Source organism: Hordeum vulgare, chromosome 7H (assembly GCF_904849725.1).
Source record: "Hordeum vulgare subsp. vulgare chromosome 7H, MorexV3_pseudomolecules_assembly, whole genome shotgun sequence".
NCBI classification, from domain to species: Eukaryota; Viridiplantae; Streptophyta; class Magnoliopsida; order Poales; family Poaceae; genus Hordeum; species Hordeum vulgare.
In genome coordinates, this window is record NC_058524.1 from 44,116,170 (window position 1) to 44,131,896 (window position 15,727).

The 15,727-nt window shown below is 46.5% G+C and overlaps 1 protein-coding gene across 1 annotated transcript; it reads right to left on the reverse strand.

Annotated features, from left to right (window-relative positions):
- Positions 1-391: 391 nt before the first annotated feature.
- Positions 392-2,052, reverse strand: LOC123413326 (premnaspirodiene oxygenase-like). Its single transcript, XM_045106268.1, has 2 exons — positions 1,147-2,052; positions 392-1,058 (listed from the first exon to the last, which is right to left on the reverse strand). The coding sequence occupies exons 1-2, from the start codon at positions 2,050-2,052 to the stop codon at positions 435-437; spliced, it is 1,530 nt and encodes a 509-aa protein (XP_044962203.1). The 3' UTR covers positions 392-434.
- Between the last annotated feature and the right edge of the window lie 13,675 nt (positions 2,053-15,727).

Here is a 15,727-nt window from a genome sequence, read left to right on the forward strand (position 1 = left end):
ATTTTCTCTCTTAACTTGATCAAAATTTACGAAGTTTTATTTAAAGTAAAATATACCAACTGCATTATCGAACAGAAGGAGTATTTACTTTTGATTAGGCTAACAATATTTTGGAATTTTTTGCATGTAAAACGAGGGTCCTCAGCGCTGGCTGCAGAGTGTGTCATTTCGCATGCAAGGCGTAATTAATAAGGTCTACCAAATTGGGGCATGCATTTGTAGACCGCTCCTATAGTAAATACCTGGGCGTGGCGACAAGTAGCATAATTTATTTTGTTTAGAAAAGGAAACACAATTGGAATTCAAAGATACATGCATGACACAAAGTTTCTGTAATAATATGAGAAGAGGATATACGTACGTACTAACAAAACCAGGTAGATGGTTTCGTCAACAAACAGAATGTATAGAACGCAAGAATGCGAACAAGGGAACTAAGTTTCCACATTCTGAACGTGGGGAGTTGCACGCAACCGCAGATCCTTCTTCTTCCTAGCAGTGATTCCCATGGTTTCTGTCATGTCAAGGTCACCAGGAGAGATGCCATCTGGGAGAGTCCACTCGAAATGAAACAGAAGGCTTGCGAGGGCAAGCTCCGCAATGGCGACCCCGAACAGCATCCCGGGGCAGATCCGCCGCCCGGCGCCGAACGGTATGAATTCGAAGCAGTTGCCTTTGTAGTCCGTCGCGCTAGCCACGAACCTATCCGGGACGAACGCATCCGGCTCGTCCCAGTATTCCGGATCCCTAGCGATAGCCCAAGCATTCAGCAGAACAGTGGTGCCTTTGGGCACGTCGTAGCCGAGTATTTTGCACCGTTCCTGGCACTCCTTGGGCAGCAAGAATGGCCCGGGTGGGTGCAGACGCAAGGTCTCCTTGATGATACAGTGCAAGTAGCTCAGCTCGCCGAGACCCTCCTCGGTTACCTTCTCTTGCCCCATGAAGGCTCCCCTGACCTCAGCTTGTGCCTTAGCCATGGTGCTCGGCTTTCGCATCAGCTCCGCCATGGCCCACTGTAGAATTGTGGCCGGCGCCTCGCTCCCCGCTGCAAAAAGATCCTGTGTTTTTTGGCTGTTGGCGAAACGTGGATTGCTGCGATAGACAAAGAAGATGTACCACGTGGGGCATGCGAGCAAAATCACTTACGAAAATCACCACTTTGATGTTGTCCATGGTGAGGGGGAACTGAAGGTTGCCATCTCTCTGGATCCTCAAGAGGACATCAATGATGTCTTGTTCCTGGTGTGCTTCCTCGGCGGATCTCCTGTCGAGATGCTCATCGATGACGCGCCCAATGAAGGCTAGCACGGAGTCTCGAAACACCTCGGCCCTGCGCAGCGTGCCGCTGAGGGCGCGCACCAGCCCCGACGAGGGGAACAGGTCAGGCAAGGTGAAGCCGCCGACGACCTCCACCGCCTCATCGACATAGCGTAGCAACGTGTCGTGCTCCTTGAACCGGCCGCCCATGATGCAGTGCACCGTCGCGTGCGTCACGTACGTGGCCAGCATCTTACTCAGATTCACCACCTCCGATGACGACTCCGACGAGTCGTCGACGATGGACCGGGTGAGCCGGGCCACCTCCTCCTCGCGGATGGCCCGGAAAGAGGCGATGTTCCGGGCGCCGAGCAGCTCCAGGATGCAGATCTTGCGGAGCTGCCGCCACTCTCCGCCGTAGGGGGCGAACGCGATCCCCGCGCCGCGCTCGCTGAGGACCTTGGCAGACGCGCTCAGCGGCCTAGTGCAGAAGATGTGGTCGTGCGTCTTGGTGATCTCCTTGGAAGCTTCGGCCGTGGAGGCGACGATCACCGGGACCTCGCCGAACCTGAGGAGCATGAGAGGCCCATGGCGTCGAGAGAGGTCCCGCAAGGCACGGTGTGGCAGGGCGCCGATGAGATGGTGGAGGCTGCCGATGACAGGAAGCTGCCAGGGGCCGGGAGGGAGCCGAAGACCGCCATTGCGCGAGGTAAGGGAACCTCTACAGATCCTCATCATCAAGTATACAAGGGGAAGAAGAGCTAACAGATAGTAGCATGCATCCTTGTCCATCATCTGCTACGTACTCTGTGTTGTCTGATGGGATTTCCACTTAATTTTGTGTGGGACGTTAAGTGCTTATACAATAGGTGCAAGAGTCTGGAGAATATATATAGGCCGGGTTGCTGCTCTTGTTAGTCTAGGATTTCGAGCGTGATTCTCACTCCCATACGTACGGGCAGTACGCTTGTACTTTGTACTATGTAATTATTAATTCTAGTTTCCAATCATATATCATCTCAATCGTATGAACGATATGTACTATGATCAGTGGCTATCACACGGGCGGTCCATATGTACTATAGTATGTGATTCTAGTTTCCAATCATCATCTCAATTGCTATTCATAGACTTTGATCACACACGTAGTAGTAAGAGCAACTCGAACCGGTCCACCCAAACGGACGGTCATTTTGTCCGTTTTTTGTCAGTTTGGGTCGGCCTAACGGACATCAATGTTCGCTTCGGCGTTTGGGTCGGCGCATGCATCAAACGCTGGCCCGATTCATTTTTACCGACGTGCGAATAAAATATAAAGTATTTACGAAAATAATAAACAGACATAATTTAACATTAAAAGCCAGCCACGAAGACCGACGAGAGTCCACGTGTTCGCATTACATTAATTAAACATAGAAAAACTAAAACTACGAGACAGCCCTAGGCGGCGGCGGCGGGGGGGGGGGGGGGGGGGTGGGGGTGAGGTCGACTAGCGTAGGCACAGGACCGTTCCAGGAAAACGCCGTGTTCCAAAGCATAGCTGCCTGCGCCTCCATCGTCTGTTCCGTCGGCGCGGGCTGTGCTGGTGGTGGTGTCAGCGCAGCAGCACAGGCGCGCTCCTCCTCGTCCATCACCCATCGTTCCTCCGCCTTCTTCTCCAGCTCCATCAGCCGAGGGCCTTCGATGCGTTGGGCTCGCAGGTGCTCCGTCTTCCAGTGCTCGAGGTAGGCTTGCTCTTGTTGCGGTGTCGCGCCCAGCCAGATGGACGGCGCATTGACAAACTCGCGGACGCAGCTGGTCCATTAGTAGACCTCCCGCGGCTCCGTGGGCTCGGACTTCGACGGAGGTGGCACGACGCAGTCGCCGGCGACCGACAGCGTGATGGCCTCCACGATCTGTTGGTGGTACGACGCCTCCTTGTCGGCCTTGCGCCGCTCTTCCTCCTCGCTCTCATAGAGCACAGCTGGCAGCGCCGCCTGGTAGGCGACCTCAGCGTCCTGGTCCTCGTCGCTGACGATAGGCGGGGGCGCCGGAGGGCCTCCTGGCTGCACTTGCGCACACCACGCCGGCGCTGCTCCTCGTGCTTGACCGCGAACCAGACCTCCCAGTGGGGGGTGTCGGCCGCGTATACAGGGTTTTGCCGCTGCTCCAACGTCAGTAGACGCCGACAACGGCTCACCTCCTCCGCGTGCAACCGCGTCGACCGCAACAAGGCCGGAACCGGGATCCTCTCCGGATCCAGATGCTAGTGGTGCGGGAGGGTGACGTCGGGGTAAGGTAGCGGCACGCGGTGTTCGCAGTGCCACCACGCTTGGTGCACCGGGACGTTCACATGCTGACGAGGTCGGCGGTAAGACGTTCGTCTTGCCCTTGTTTGGGAAGGAGCCGGCCATGGTGCTAGGGTTTGGTCGCCGACGAGGTGGCGAGATGGCGACGGGTGGGTTCTGGAAGCAGATGAGACGGAATCCACCGCACGTTTGGGTTAAAAAAGGCCGACCGCAATCGCTGACGCATGGGCCCGAGGAGGGCGGCTGTCATAAATTATGTCGACCGCGGTGGTTGGGGCGGACAACGAGAGGGCGCGCGCGTCTGCTTTGCGTTTATGCCGATGCATTTTAGTTCTAAATTTGAGCCGAAAATGGATCGAGATGAACGCGGAGCGGACGCATTTTAAAAATGAATCGCCACGTTAGGCCATCCATTTTATCCGTGCGACCTCACACGGACGACAGCGGATGAAATGAGCCGTTCCATTGGAGTTGCTCTAATGGTATGGTATGGTTGTGTCCGTCAACCAATGGAGAGGCGGGAGTGCTATACATCTATCCTGTTATTCGAGAGAAAAAGTATTGCCGTGACAGAGTCTGGTGCAATAGCATGTACAAACAAAGAAATTTTGAGTGCCTTTCTCATTTCCATACGGGCGATATGTACTATGCGATTAATTTTAGTACGTACCCAAGATTGATCAATCCCAATAATGGTGCAATAGCTTCTAGTTCTAGAACGAAAGGGCTTCTAGGACCAAAGAAATTTCGAGGGTGTTTCTCAGTTCAATATTTCTCACTTTCATAGGTACGAATGTACTATGCGATTCTAGTTTCCTACCATACTCAGTTTCTGTTAATAAAGATTGACCTGTCCCATTAATAGCATAGGAGCTTCTAGAACTAATGAGACCCAAACGTGTTCTTTTAGAATAACTACATAACACTTCGTGCGTTGCTGCAGAACTTACATAAACGACATTGCCAAAAATAAAATTAGAACATGTGAAAATTAGATGCATAGGTTGGCGCTGGTAGCTTATGACTGATGAGCGGGTTACCAAATAATAAAATCCAATTTCATGCACGTTTCCTAAAACCAATACTTTCCTAAAATGCATATAAAAGATCTCCAATCACTGCAATTTGTTTTACGAAACAAATAAAGTATTTTAAGCACACGCCCACTCTTTCCTTGTAAACCAACACCTTCCTAACATTGATCTCCTATCAATGCAATTTGTTTTACGAAATAAATAACATAGCTTAAGGAAAAATTTGATTAACTAATCGATATCTATGTATCTAAACGTTCCTTCTCCAAATATAATTCAATCAATACTTATGAGCAGAATCGTAACTTTCCTTTTCTTCTCCAATCCTCTCGTCCCCTCTCCGAACTCTATTGTTTTTCGTTTGTTCGTCCCTCCTGCCAATTCTGCGTGGTTCACACAAAAGGACCCAATGCCACAACGAGAGGGGCACAACCGTCCATCCCTATTCACACATTCCCTCCTACCATTCTTCTTCTAGATGCGCCATCGTCCCAGGGCAGTCATTCTCTTGATAATGCCGCTAGGCATCGTTAGATGCGGACGACCACAAGGCGGGGTCGCGGCGAACGACTCCTACCATACTCCTCTCCCATGACCAAGAACATCGAAATATCTTAGTTCATCGTGCAGAATCCGTGCTAATCTTCTCGTTCCATTTCACTGTATCTTTTCAAAGACTTAGTTAATGATTTTGTAACATAGTATATGAGTTTCTCATTTGTATTGAAAATATATTCCGTCCCCGCAATTCTGACTGAAAATTTGTGACACAGCTCGACAATAGTTACCATGTCCGAAGTTGCTGGCACCAAAGGCACTCCCAGCCGGAAAGATGTATTTGCAAGGTCACAGTTGTAGTTTATATGCTATGTAATGATGTTGCATTTAATATCATGTACTTTTTTAGTCATTTCTTCTATTATTTTGTTTCTGCATTTATCAAGCATAATTATGAACTATTGTTTTGTTTTCTTCTATGAAGCTGATATTGGTAGTTGATGCTCGAGATTTCTTATTCAACTGATGACGTGATCTTGAGGTGCTTCTTATCATGTTTTTTAATATGCACATTAGGATGATGGAAGAACATGACTTGTGCTGCAAATGTAAAATATGTTCATCCGAAAAGGTGTGTCTAGGACACATCTAGATGTGACATAGTTATTACACATCTAAATGACTAAATCAAGTATAAAAAGAAAAATAAAAAAGAAAAGAAAGTACCCACATGAATTTCCACGCAAGATCAATGGTATAGGACTTAGATGTACTATACTTATCTCCCGTCTAGATGTGTTTTAGCTAAATTGAATCTGAATTGAACTCGTGATAGGTTTATGCTTTGATATCCAAATCAGTTGTTGCACCTGCTAAGTCTACTATGGGTTCTACAGCCTCGCACATGCATTCCACCGTGCAGCGCCTTGGGATATCCACTTCTTGTCCCTCATCTTCCTCCCTCAGGCGCTGGCACCAAAGACCGCAAGCATGGCTGCTCCTCGCTATGTTCCTCCTTCCCCGAGCCGGTTGGATGGAAGGAGGCCACGAGCAGTTGTTGCAGCGCCAGCGCACCGCCGTGGAGTACGATGCCACCATAAAGGAGTCACGTATGCTCCTTACTTCCCTTTCCCTCCTCCCCTTTCTCGATTTGAGCATAATCTGCAAGTTTGGCGTAATGAATCTTGGGATATTCATGACACCACGAGCATGCGCTCGCACGCCGATAGTTTTTTGCCCGCTCTGTTCATTCTTGGCTCTCATTGTCGCGCCACCGCCCTAATGTCGTGTCTAGCCGCTTGATTCATTCGCTAGTTCAGACGGGTTCTGTCGCAGTTTTGTCACGTCAGATGTCGTCCTGAGAGGACTTTGAGATGGGGGCATCGTAACCATGTGACGACTCAAAGGGGTTAAAAGGGAGAAAGAGACGATTTTACCCAGGTTCGCCCCCTCAGGTTGAGGTAAAATCCTACGTCCTCCTATGTGTATATTGCTCTGGAAATCGATTAGAAGGGTGCGGATTCGCCTGACCTAGCTCTCGATTGATGTTAACTTAAATCTACCAGCCCTAGAGACTCGCCTTTATATACAGGTGGAGGCTCTAGGTTTACAAGTGTCCGGGTCACGTTATGATTCGTGACCTGGTATATCTCTAACTCGCCTTGCCCTGTAAGTAAGGAAACTCCTGGCGACCCTTCTCCTGCATGGGCCATGAGTCGCCCTCTTCGTGTCTTGGGCCGGAACCGGATCTTGTTGGAAAACACCGTGTGCCTTCTGCTTCATAGGTTAGGGCCCGTCTTGAGTATGAATCTTGAGCCACCATCATCTTGACCCGGCCCCCTAGGGCGGGTCTGATGGCGGGATAATATCCGCAACAGGTTCAATTCTTTTTCGTCTTTCGTTTTCTTCCCTTCCCATGTTCTTTCCCCCATTGTGGTAAAAGGGCATCGAGCAACTGTCCCTCCCAAAGATTAGTCCCGAGGTTTACCCCTTTTGTGCAAGGAGACCAGCGTGACACCGGTCGCAAGTACGAATGTCACTGGCGAGCCCACGAGTGTGTTATGGACGACACCTTTGCGGGACAAAGACCAACTTTGTTAGATAGTACTCACTAGTGGGGATGGGGCCTTTAGCCCCGACCCGTAAGGGGCTTTAGTCCCGGTTCACCAACCGGGACTAAAGGGGCGGGACTAAAGGCCTAACCTTTAGTCCCGGCCCTGTTACAAGCCGGCCGGGACTAAAGGTGCTCCACGTGGGCGCCTCGTAGCGCCCCAGGGGCAGGAACTTTAGTCCCGGTTCGTTACACGGACCGGGACTAAAGAGTTTCAGATTTTGCTTATTTTTGGGTTTTTTTGAATGAAATTATTTTTGGGTTTTCGGGTTTTAGGGTTTAGGTGTTCGGGAGATTAACGTGATGCCTCGTTTGGTGTTCGGGAATTAGTTTTCATATAATTTAAATATAAATAATTATGCATATATATATAAGATTAACTTATCTTACAAGCGAGCATATATATACAATTATATCGAGATCTGAATTATCGGGACTAGAGCCCGTCTATTCGATTACATGGACGAACATCAGTAATGGCCCCTAGCTACTCTAAATCGTCCTTTGTCATCTATAGCTTCCGTCCTCAGAAAGGTCGCAAGCTCCTCTGCAACAGCAATCGCGCGTTGCTCTGGTAGGACCTTCGTCGTCATGGCCGTGTACTATATAAGAAGAGGAGATGAATATGAATATCAATCATGATAACAAACAATGACGGGTAAAAATAGAGGTGTGAATGTTCATTGCTTACGTCGAATCTGTGATCCTTGTGCTCAGAGGTAAAACGTGCGAATGGTCTTGCAAACATAGTATCCGCATAGATGCGTTCCCCGTGGCTGCTGGTCGCACTTTACGAGAATAGAATATATATAATCAAAATAATAATCTAGCATCATAAATGTATTGAAAATAGAAGTATATCATACTACTACTTACCTGAGCCGCTCTAAAGGTCAGCTTCTCAGGAAAGTTACCGGGAGTCACGCACTTGAACCGCTTCCAAACCCTGCCCGACAAGGATAATGATTTGCTAAGTTTTTTATTAATTGATATATCAAAAAATCATCGAAAGAGACCGCTAGAGTGCAAGAATGATTGAAATTACCCTTGGAGCATGTCCCGCAGGCTTTGGAACTGTTCCAAGGGTCTCGATAATGGGTCGAAGGCATCAACTCTTCCTTTATCAATTTGAATGTCCAACAGAATCCAATGGAATCTGCACACACACACACACACACACACACACACACACATATATATATATATATATATATATATATGTGTGTGTGTGTGTGTGTGTGTGTGTGTGTGTGTGTGTGTGTGTGTGTGTCAGTAACTTATTAATTACACTTATAAGTGAATGGACACAACAGAGTAAAGACCCTCACCTGAAGTCGTATGGAAACAGTATGTGGTCACAGAAATTTTGATCTGTTAGAAACCTTAGAAGGTTTTCCTCCGTCTCCTTGGGTTTATCAGTTAGCGTCACTATGTATTTTATCTGGGTCAATAAACCCAATATTTAGGATGTTCTTACTTTTACAATCCAGAATCTTCTTTCTGCATAATAGAGTACAAGTTATATATAGACAATGAATTGAAATAACTAAACAAGTTATATGTAGACAACGAATTGAAAAACTTACAGACAATAGCAACTCATAAGCGATTTGTCGAGGGCGTCGCCATTGTACATCTGGAATAGTTCATCAAAGTCGATATGGATATCTTCGGGGCGGTCGTAGTACTCCCGTGGGACACTCAGCACGATCATCGTTCTCCCATTCTTTGATTCACTTAAGTACCATTGATGCAAGTAACGCATATTTGTTGGGAGATCATCTTTACTGACCAAAGGCTCTCCCATGACAAACTGTGGCTTAGGGGCTACCACAGCCTTGGGTAACCTGTCGTCTTGGGAAGCCAGAAAATCTTCAACCGAGACACCACATTCAGCCGCCCAATTCTTTGCTATTTCAAAAGCTTGCCCCTGCACCGGAGGGGGAACATTCTCGGTTAACACCTTGAGGGGTGGGATCGACTGTTTGGCCTGTTGTCCAAGCTGAGGAACGTCTGATTTTTTCTTGCTTGTAGTTGAACTTGATTTGCTCCCACTTGCACTTGCACGTGATCTGCTCTTTTTCACTTCCTTCTGCAATGTGCGTGTATAGTCATCAGGCTTATGGTGTAAGTCATACTGTGATGGAAGGGTCGTGAAGTATTTTGCAAATGCTATTTGCTTCTCGGTGTATTTTGGGCGGGGCTCGGGTTCCTTCTTTTTCATCTGCGCATCATGATGTTCCTTTGCTATCCTGGCATTTTCCTCGTTGTACGATCATAAGGTCTGATAGGAAGATTAGCATGACGTACCTTTGGGAGGGACGACCGTTTGCGCTTTGGGGGGCTCCGTCGCTTGGGAATCGTCGGCGGAGCGTTCTTGGTGGCACGCTCCCGCTTAGTATCCGGAGCGGGCGGCGGCGGAGACGGACGACCCAAGTCCGGCGGCGGTGATCGAGATGGACTCGTGTTGTGCTGGCCGACGTCATGTGGAGGGCTTGGAGGTGATCTGCTCTTTTTCACTTCCTTCTGCAATGTGCGTGTATAGTCATCAGGCTTATGGTGTAAGTCATACTATGATGGAAGGGTCATGAAGTATTTTTGCAAATGCTATTTGCTTCTCGGTGTATTCCGGGCGGGGCTCAGGTTCCTTCTTTTTCATCTGCGCATCATGATGTTCCTTTGCTATCCTGGCGTTTTCCTCGGGGGTACGATCATAAGGTCTGATAGGAATATTAGCATGACGTACCTTTGGGAGGGGCGACCGTTTGCGCTTTGGGGGGCTCCGTCGCTTAGGAATCGTCGGCGGAGCGTTCTTGGTGGCACGCTCCCGCTTAGTATTCGGAGCGGGCGGCGGCGGAGACGGACGACCCAATTCCGGCGGCGGTGATCGAGATGGACTCGTGTTGTGCTGGCCGACGTCATGTGGAGGCCTTGGAGGTAATGGAGGTGTAGGTGACCTGCGACGACTCGGAGGCGGTGTTGTTCTTGGGGCCGAGCCTGGAAGCTTGATGTAGTTCTTGTCCCATAGGATGACTCCACCCAGTACTTCTCCGAGTGTCCTCTCATCTTCGGGTCCAGCTATGTCGAGCTCCATATCATGAAACCCCGCCAGGATTTCATCCACCCAGACTTTAGCAAAGCCAACTGGAATCTCACGGCCATGCGAGCGTGCATCAGAGCCAGAAGGTAAAGCTTGTCCAACGGCCACCTTCATGGATATGTTCTTGAATTTCTGATGGAGTTCACATGATGTTGACTCCTTGATTCCATCCACGGGGTAGCCGGGACCGCCCTCTATCATTCTTCGTGCATCGTCGGGCGGGGCCTCAGATTCAGCCACGCTGCTTTTCCGCTTAGATGGGGCGCCGGTAATATCAAGTGGAGGATCTTCCTGGCGCGCTACTCCTCTAAGCTCATCAATCTGCTTTTGTTGCTCGTTAATTCTGGCAAGCAACTAGTTGAACTTGTCATTCTCCTCATCCTGCTGCATCTTCTTTGCTCTCTCTCGGCTTCTGTAAGTGTCTTGGTCTCTGGCAAACCCAAGCCACCATGGGTAAGAAGGACCGAAGCCTCGCGTTCGTCCTCCATGTTCGTCATTGCCGAGGACCAGTGTGAGCAAATCGTTCTCTCTATCTGCAGTGAACTTTCTTTTTCCCTCCTTAATTTCTTTCACTATCTTTTTCCAATTCTCCCTGGGTATCCTAAGACCGTCACTGCAGATGAGGTCCCCTATTTTTTCGTCGTACAAACCACCATGCGCAAGGAACCAATTTCTTGCTCTCAATTCCCACTCATCACAGAGTGGTTCAGGTACGATGCCTTTATCTAGCAGATCTTGCTCTGTCTTATCCCACTTTGGGATGGCAGTCTCATAGCCCCCTGGCCCCAGCTTGTGGTGATATTTCTTCTTGTCGGCATTTATCTTGTTCTTTTCTGATAATGCGTAGGCATCTTTTGACTCCTTGTACTCTTGAAATGCCTTCCAGTGATTCGCCTGCTTGGCTAGATACCCCTCGAATACTGGCACTTTCTTTGTCTTCAAATAGTTTTTCCATAGATTCTTCTTCCAGTTACGGAACAGTTCGGCCATCTTCTTTAGAGTCCACTGCTTGACTTTGGCCCTCAGTTTGTCTGCGGCGTCTTCATTCTCACATTCTGGCAGGTTGAAATGTGACATGAGATCATTCCAAAGATTATCTTTGTACCTTTCGGCGACATAGTCACTATCGGCTGCCCCTTTGCGCTTGTTCCACTCCCGAACGCTGATCGGGACGTGATCCCTAACGAGAACTCCGCATTGCTTCTTGAATGTGTCAGCAGCATTCTTAGGAAGCTTGGGTTCGCCCGTAGGCAATATCACCTCAAAGGTGTAATGCGTCCGTGCATCCAACTTTCTAGTCGGGCCTCGTTTCGTAGCTTTGCTCGATGTGGAGGCCTAAGAGGGAGAAACATTCGTCAAATGAATGTATATGTATACAATATAGAGCTATCTCCAATATTTTTCACATATTACAAGTGATTGTCGAACTTCATATGTATACCTCACCGGACTTTATTATTTCTTCACCGGCTTCTCCACTGGCTTCTCCATCAGTGGAGCTATCACCTTCTCCGTCATTGGACCTATCTCCTGCCCCATCGGCTTCATCTTCGTGTCGGTCGACCTCCATTCCATATCCGGAGGGGTTTAGATATGACGACGGAGATTCAGCTGGTTCAACGTCGGGGCCGTCTTTGATTATATCCTCGAGAAGTTCTTCCTCTTCGAGGTTCCTGATATGTGGATCCATAGTTCTGCAAAAAATGGACATTTGATTAACTAATAAACTAACAAACTATATAAGAGGGGTTGGAAACTTCGAAGTGTCGTTTTATATAGGAGGACCTTTAGTCCCGGGTCTTGGCTAGAAACACTATTAACACTTAAGCATATACACTATACAATAGCAAAATTAAATGACAAAAAATATATTTCTTCTTCTTGTAACCCTAAACTAATTTTCCCTCTTCTTCTATTTCTCCTCTTATTCTACTTCTTCTTATACTTCTACTTCTCCTCTTCTTCTACTACTTCTCCTCTTCTCTTCTTCTACTTCTCCTCTCCTCCTCTTCTAATTTTTTTCTCTTCTTCTACTTCTCCTCTTCTTCTATTTTTCCTCTTCTTCTCCTCTCCTCCTCTTCTTATTCTCCTTATTCTTCTTTTCTTATCCTCCTCTTCTTATTTTCCTTTTTCCTAATTCTACATATTACTAACCCTAATAATCTAGCACAAACCTAATAACAATAGGAATTAAATGACAAAAAAAATCTTTTTCTTCTTTTCTTCCCTTTTTCTTCCTTTCTTCTCCTTTTTCTTCCTTTCTTCTCCTTTTTGTTCTTTTCTTCTCCTTTTTCTTCTTTTCTTCTCCTTCCCTTTTTCTTCCTTTCTTCTCCTTTTTCTTCCTTTCTTCTCCTTTTTCTTCTTTTCTTCTCCTTTTTCTTCTTTTCTTCTACTGGCCAGAGTGTTGGGGAGGAGGGGGCGGGGGGCTTACCGGCCGGAGGTGTTGACGGCGCGTGGCGAGGAGGAGGGCGGCGCGCGGCGAGGAGGAGGGCGGCGCGCGGCGAGGAGGGCGGCGCGCGGCGAGGAGGATGGCGGTGGCGAGCAGGACGACGGCGACGGCGAGGAGGACGGCAGGCGGCGGCGAGCAGGACGGCGGGCAGCCTGACGGCGTCGTCGAGTTCGTCGCTGTGCTGCACCCGGCAGGAGAACGAGAGGAAGAAGAAGAGAAATGGACGATTTGGGTTGGAAATTTTCTAACTCCCGCTTATACAGGTGGATCTTTAGTCCCGGTGCATGGCTCCAACCGGGACTAAAGACCCCCTTTAGTCCTGGGTGGAGCCACGACCCGGGACTAAAGGCCCTTTTTCGGCAGACCAGAAGGCGGGAAGCAGGGGCCTTTAGTCCCAGGGCGTGGCAAGAACCGGGACTAAAGGTTAGGCTATTAGTCCTGGTTTTAGACAAAAGTTGGGACTAAAGTGTTGCCTATATAAACTCTCGCCCCTGCCCACCATATCCCCTGTTTTTTGGTTGTTGAAGTGTGACCATGCCATGCTCTTGCCACTCTAGTTCATGCACATGACGTGTTCGATGAAATGCCTGAGCCACTCTACTTAAGCTTTCTCCTCTCCAAGCTCGACCTCCAAGCTCCATTTTCCTTAATATTTGTCTAGGTTTGGCCGTGCACCAACTGCACAATTGTTTTAAAAGGTTAGTTACTTCATCCTTTCATTTGTCACTGCTAGTGTAGCACATTTCAAATGCTCAAATTAACTTCTTAGAGTCTGCACATGTGTAGGGTGTCGTCCCGTGTCCGTCCTCACCATTGTCGATCGCCCCGTGCCGATCTCGTCGCGAGCACCACCGTGGTGAGCCTCTTGTTCTTATCTTCTTTTTAAAAGAAAAAAAAATCTTACTTGTATGATTTAGATACATACTTGTATAAATTACTCACTTTCATTATTTTTTGTTATTATATAGTGCGATGGTTTTGGTATCCGCCTCCGTCGGCCCTCGTCATGTCTATGATTCGGATGTGGTATATATTATCTTTTATAACTATTTATTTTATTTAGTGTTTATGACAATTATGACGACCAACGTGACATATATTTTTTAATCTAGGAGGTATGTGGACCGGAAATTCCAACCCACATAGAAATTCTTGTCGAGAAGTTAAATTTGGTTGAAAAAGAAAATAAATACTTGAAGAAAAAATTGAAAATAATTGAGGATAAGAATATGGAACTGGAGTTGCATGTCGCCGATGTCATCGATGATCGCAAGATGAAGATCGATGCGATGCGGTTGAAGATGGATGCAATGCGCTTGAAGATGGATGAAATGCACTTGAAGATTAGGAATATTAGAAAATATGCCATTGATAAAGAGGCTTGGTATCAATATGCTATTGGGTCAATTGTTACCTTAGTTGCGATTTTGATCGCATTTTTTGTTTTTATTTAAATGTTTTACATAGTTGTATGTTGTTTTATGAGAGAACTTTATGTATTTATTTTTTGCAATAATAACATTTGATCACTACTGTTCTTTGGCTTTAATGTGATGATGAAGTTGTATTAATTTGGTCATATGTTCTGCAATGGTTTTTTGATATATTTAATTTCATAATAGAGATGAATCGCCAATGATAATATTTAATTTCATAGTATGGTTTTTTGAACTTATTTGAACTCCATACTTTTTGTGTGTTCAAAATGCACCATTCAAAGGCACAACACTAAATTTCAACAATTTCTGACTTCATTTGGTATATTTCGTGCATTTACTTATTTTTTTTTGAGCTAGTTGACCCTAAAATTGAAAAACACTACAAATGGATTCTGAAAATGTTGAAAGTTGGCATTATATCATCATTTCACCCACATAGCATGTGTTAAAAAGTTGAGAGGGCTACGACAAAAACTGGATGCAATTCGTGTACAAAACGGACAATCTCTCTCGAAGTATCAGGGTTTCGAACGAGAACTCATCTCTTACAAAGGGATTTCATTTTTTTGAACTTATTTGAGCTCCATACTTTTTGTGTGTTCAAAATGCACCATTCAAAGGCACATCACAAAATTTCAACAATTTCGAACGAGAACTCATCTCTTACAAAGGTTTATTAAAATTCTTTTTGCGTATTTGAGAATTTGACAAAACTATGAAAATGAAAAGTGTTTGAAATTTAGTACATTCCATACATGCATTACATAAAAGGTTTAATACATTATTACATTATTGCACCAATATTCCTATCTATTATTTCTGTTTTCTTCTGGGTCGTAGCCATGGAGAATCTTCATCATTCAGTAGGATGCTTGGGTCAGTTTTCACTTTGAAGATTGGAATTTCATGAAACTTATTATAATCTTCTGACATGTCTGTCTTGTCATCTACTCCCACGATGTTTCTTTTCCCTGAAAGAACTATGTGGCGTTTTGGCTCATCAGACGATATCTTCTTTTGCTGATTTCTTTTTCTCGTTTTTGTAGACATGTCCTTCACATAGAAAACCAGAGCGACATCATTGGCTAGGACAAATGGTTCGTCCATGTACGCAAGATTGTTGAGATCCACTGTTGTCATGCCGTACTTTTGGTCTACAACTACCCCGCCTCCTGTCAGCTTCACCCATTTGAACCGAAACAAAGGGATCTTAAAAGTAGGTCCATAGTCAAGTTCCCATATCTCCTCTATGTGTTGGAATTATGCCCTAGAGGCAATAATAAATGTATAGTTATTATTATAATTCCTGTATCAAGATAATAGTTTATTATCCATGCTATAATTGTATTGAATGAAGACTCATTTACATGTGTGGATACATAGACAAAACACCGTCCCTAGCATGCCTCTAGTTGGCTAGCCAGTTGATCGATGATAGTCAGCGTCTTCTGATTATGAACAAGGTGTTGTTGCTTGATAACTGGATCACGTCATTGGGAGAATCACGTGATGGACTAGACCCAAACTAATAGACGTAGCATGTTGATCGTGT

Excerpts from the sequence above, each read along its gene's own strand:
- LOC123413326 (XM_045106268.1), bottom strand. The coding sequence starts at position 2,052 with ATGATGGACAAGGATGCATGCTACTATCTGTTAGCTCTTCTTCCCCTT. Across the intron at positions 1,059-1,146 it reads ACATCAAAGTGGTGATTTTC|GATCTTTTTGCAGCGGGGAG; the intron begins GTAAGTGATTTT and ends CAAAAAACACAG.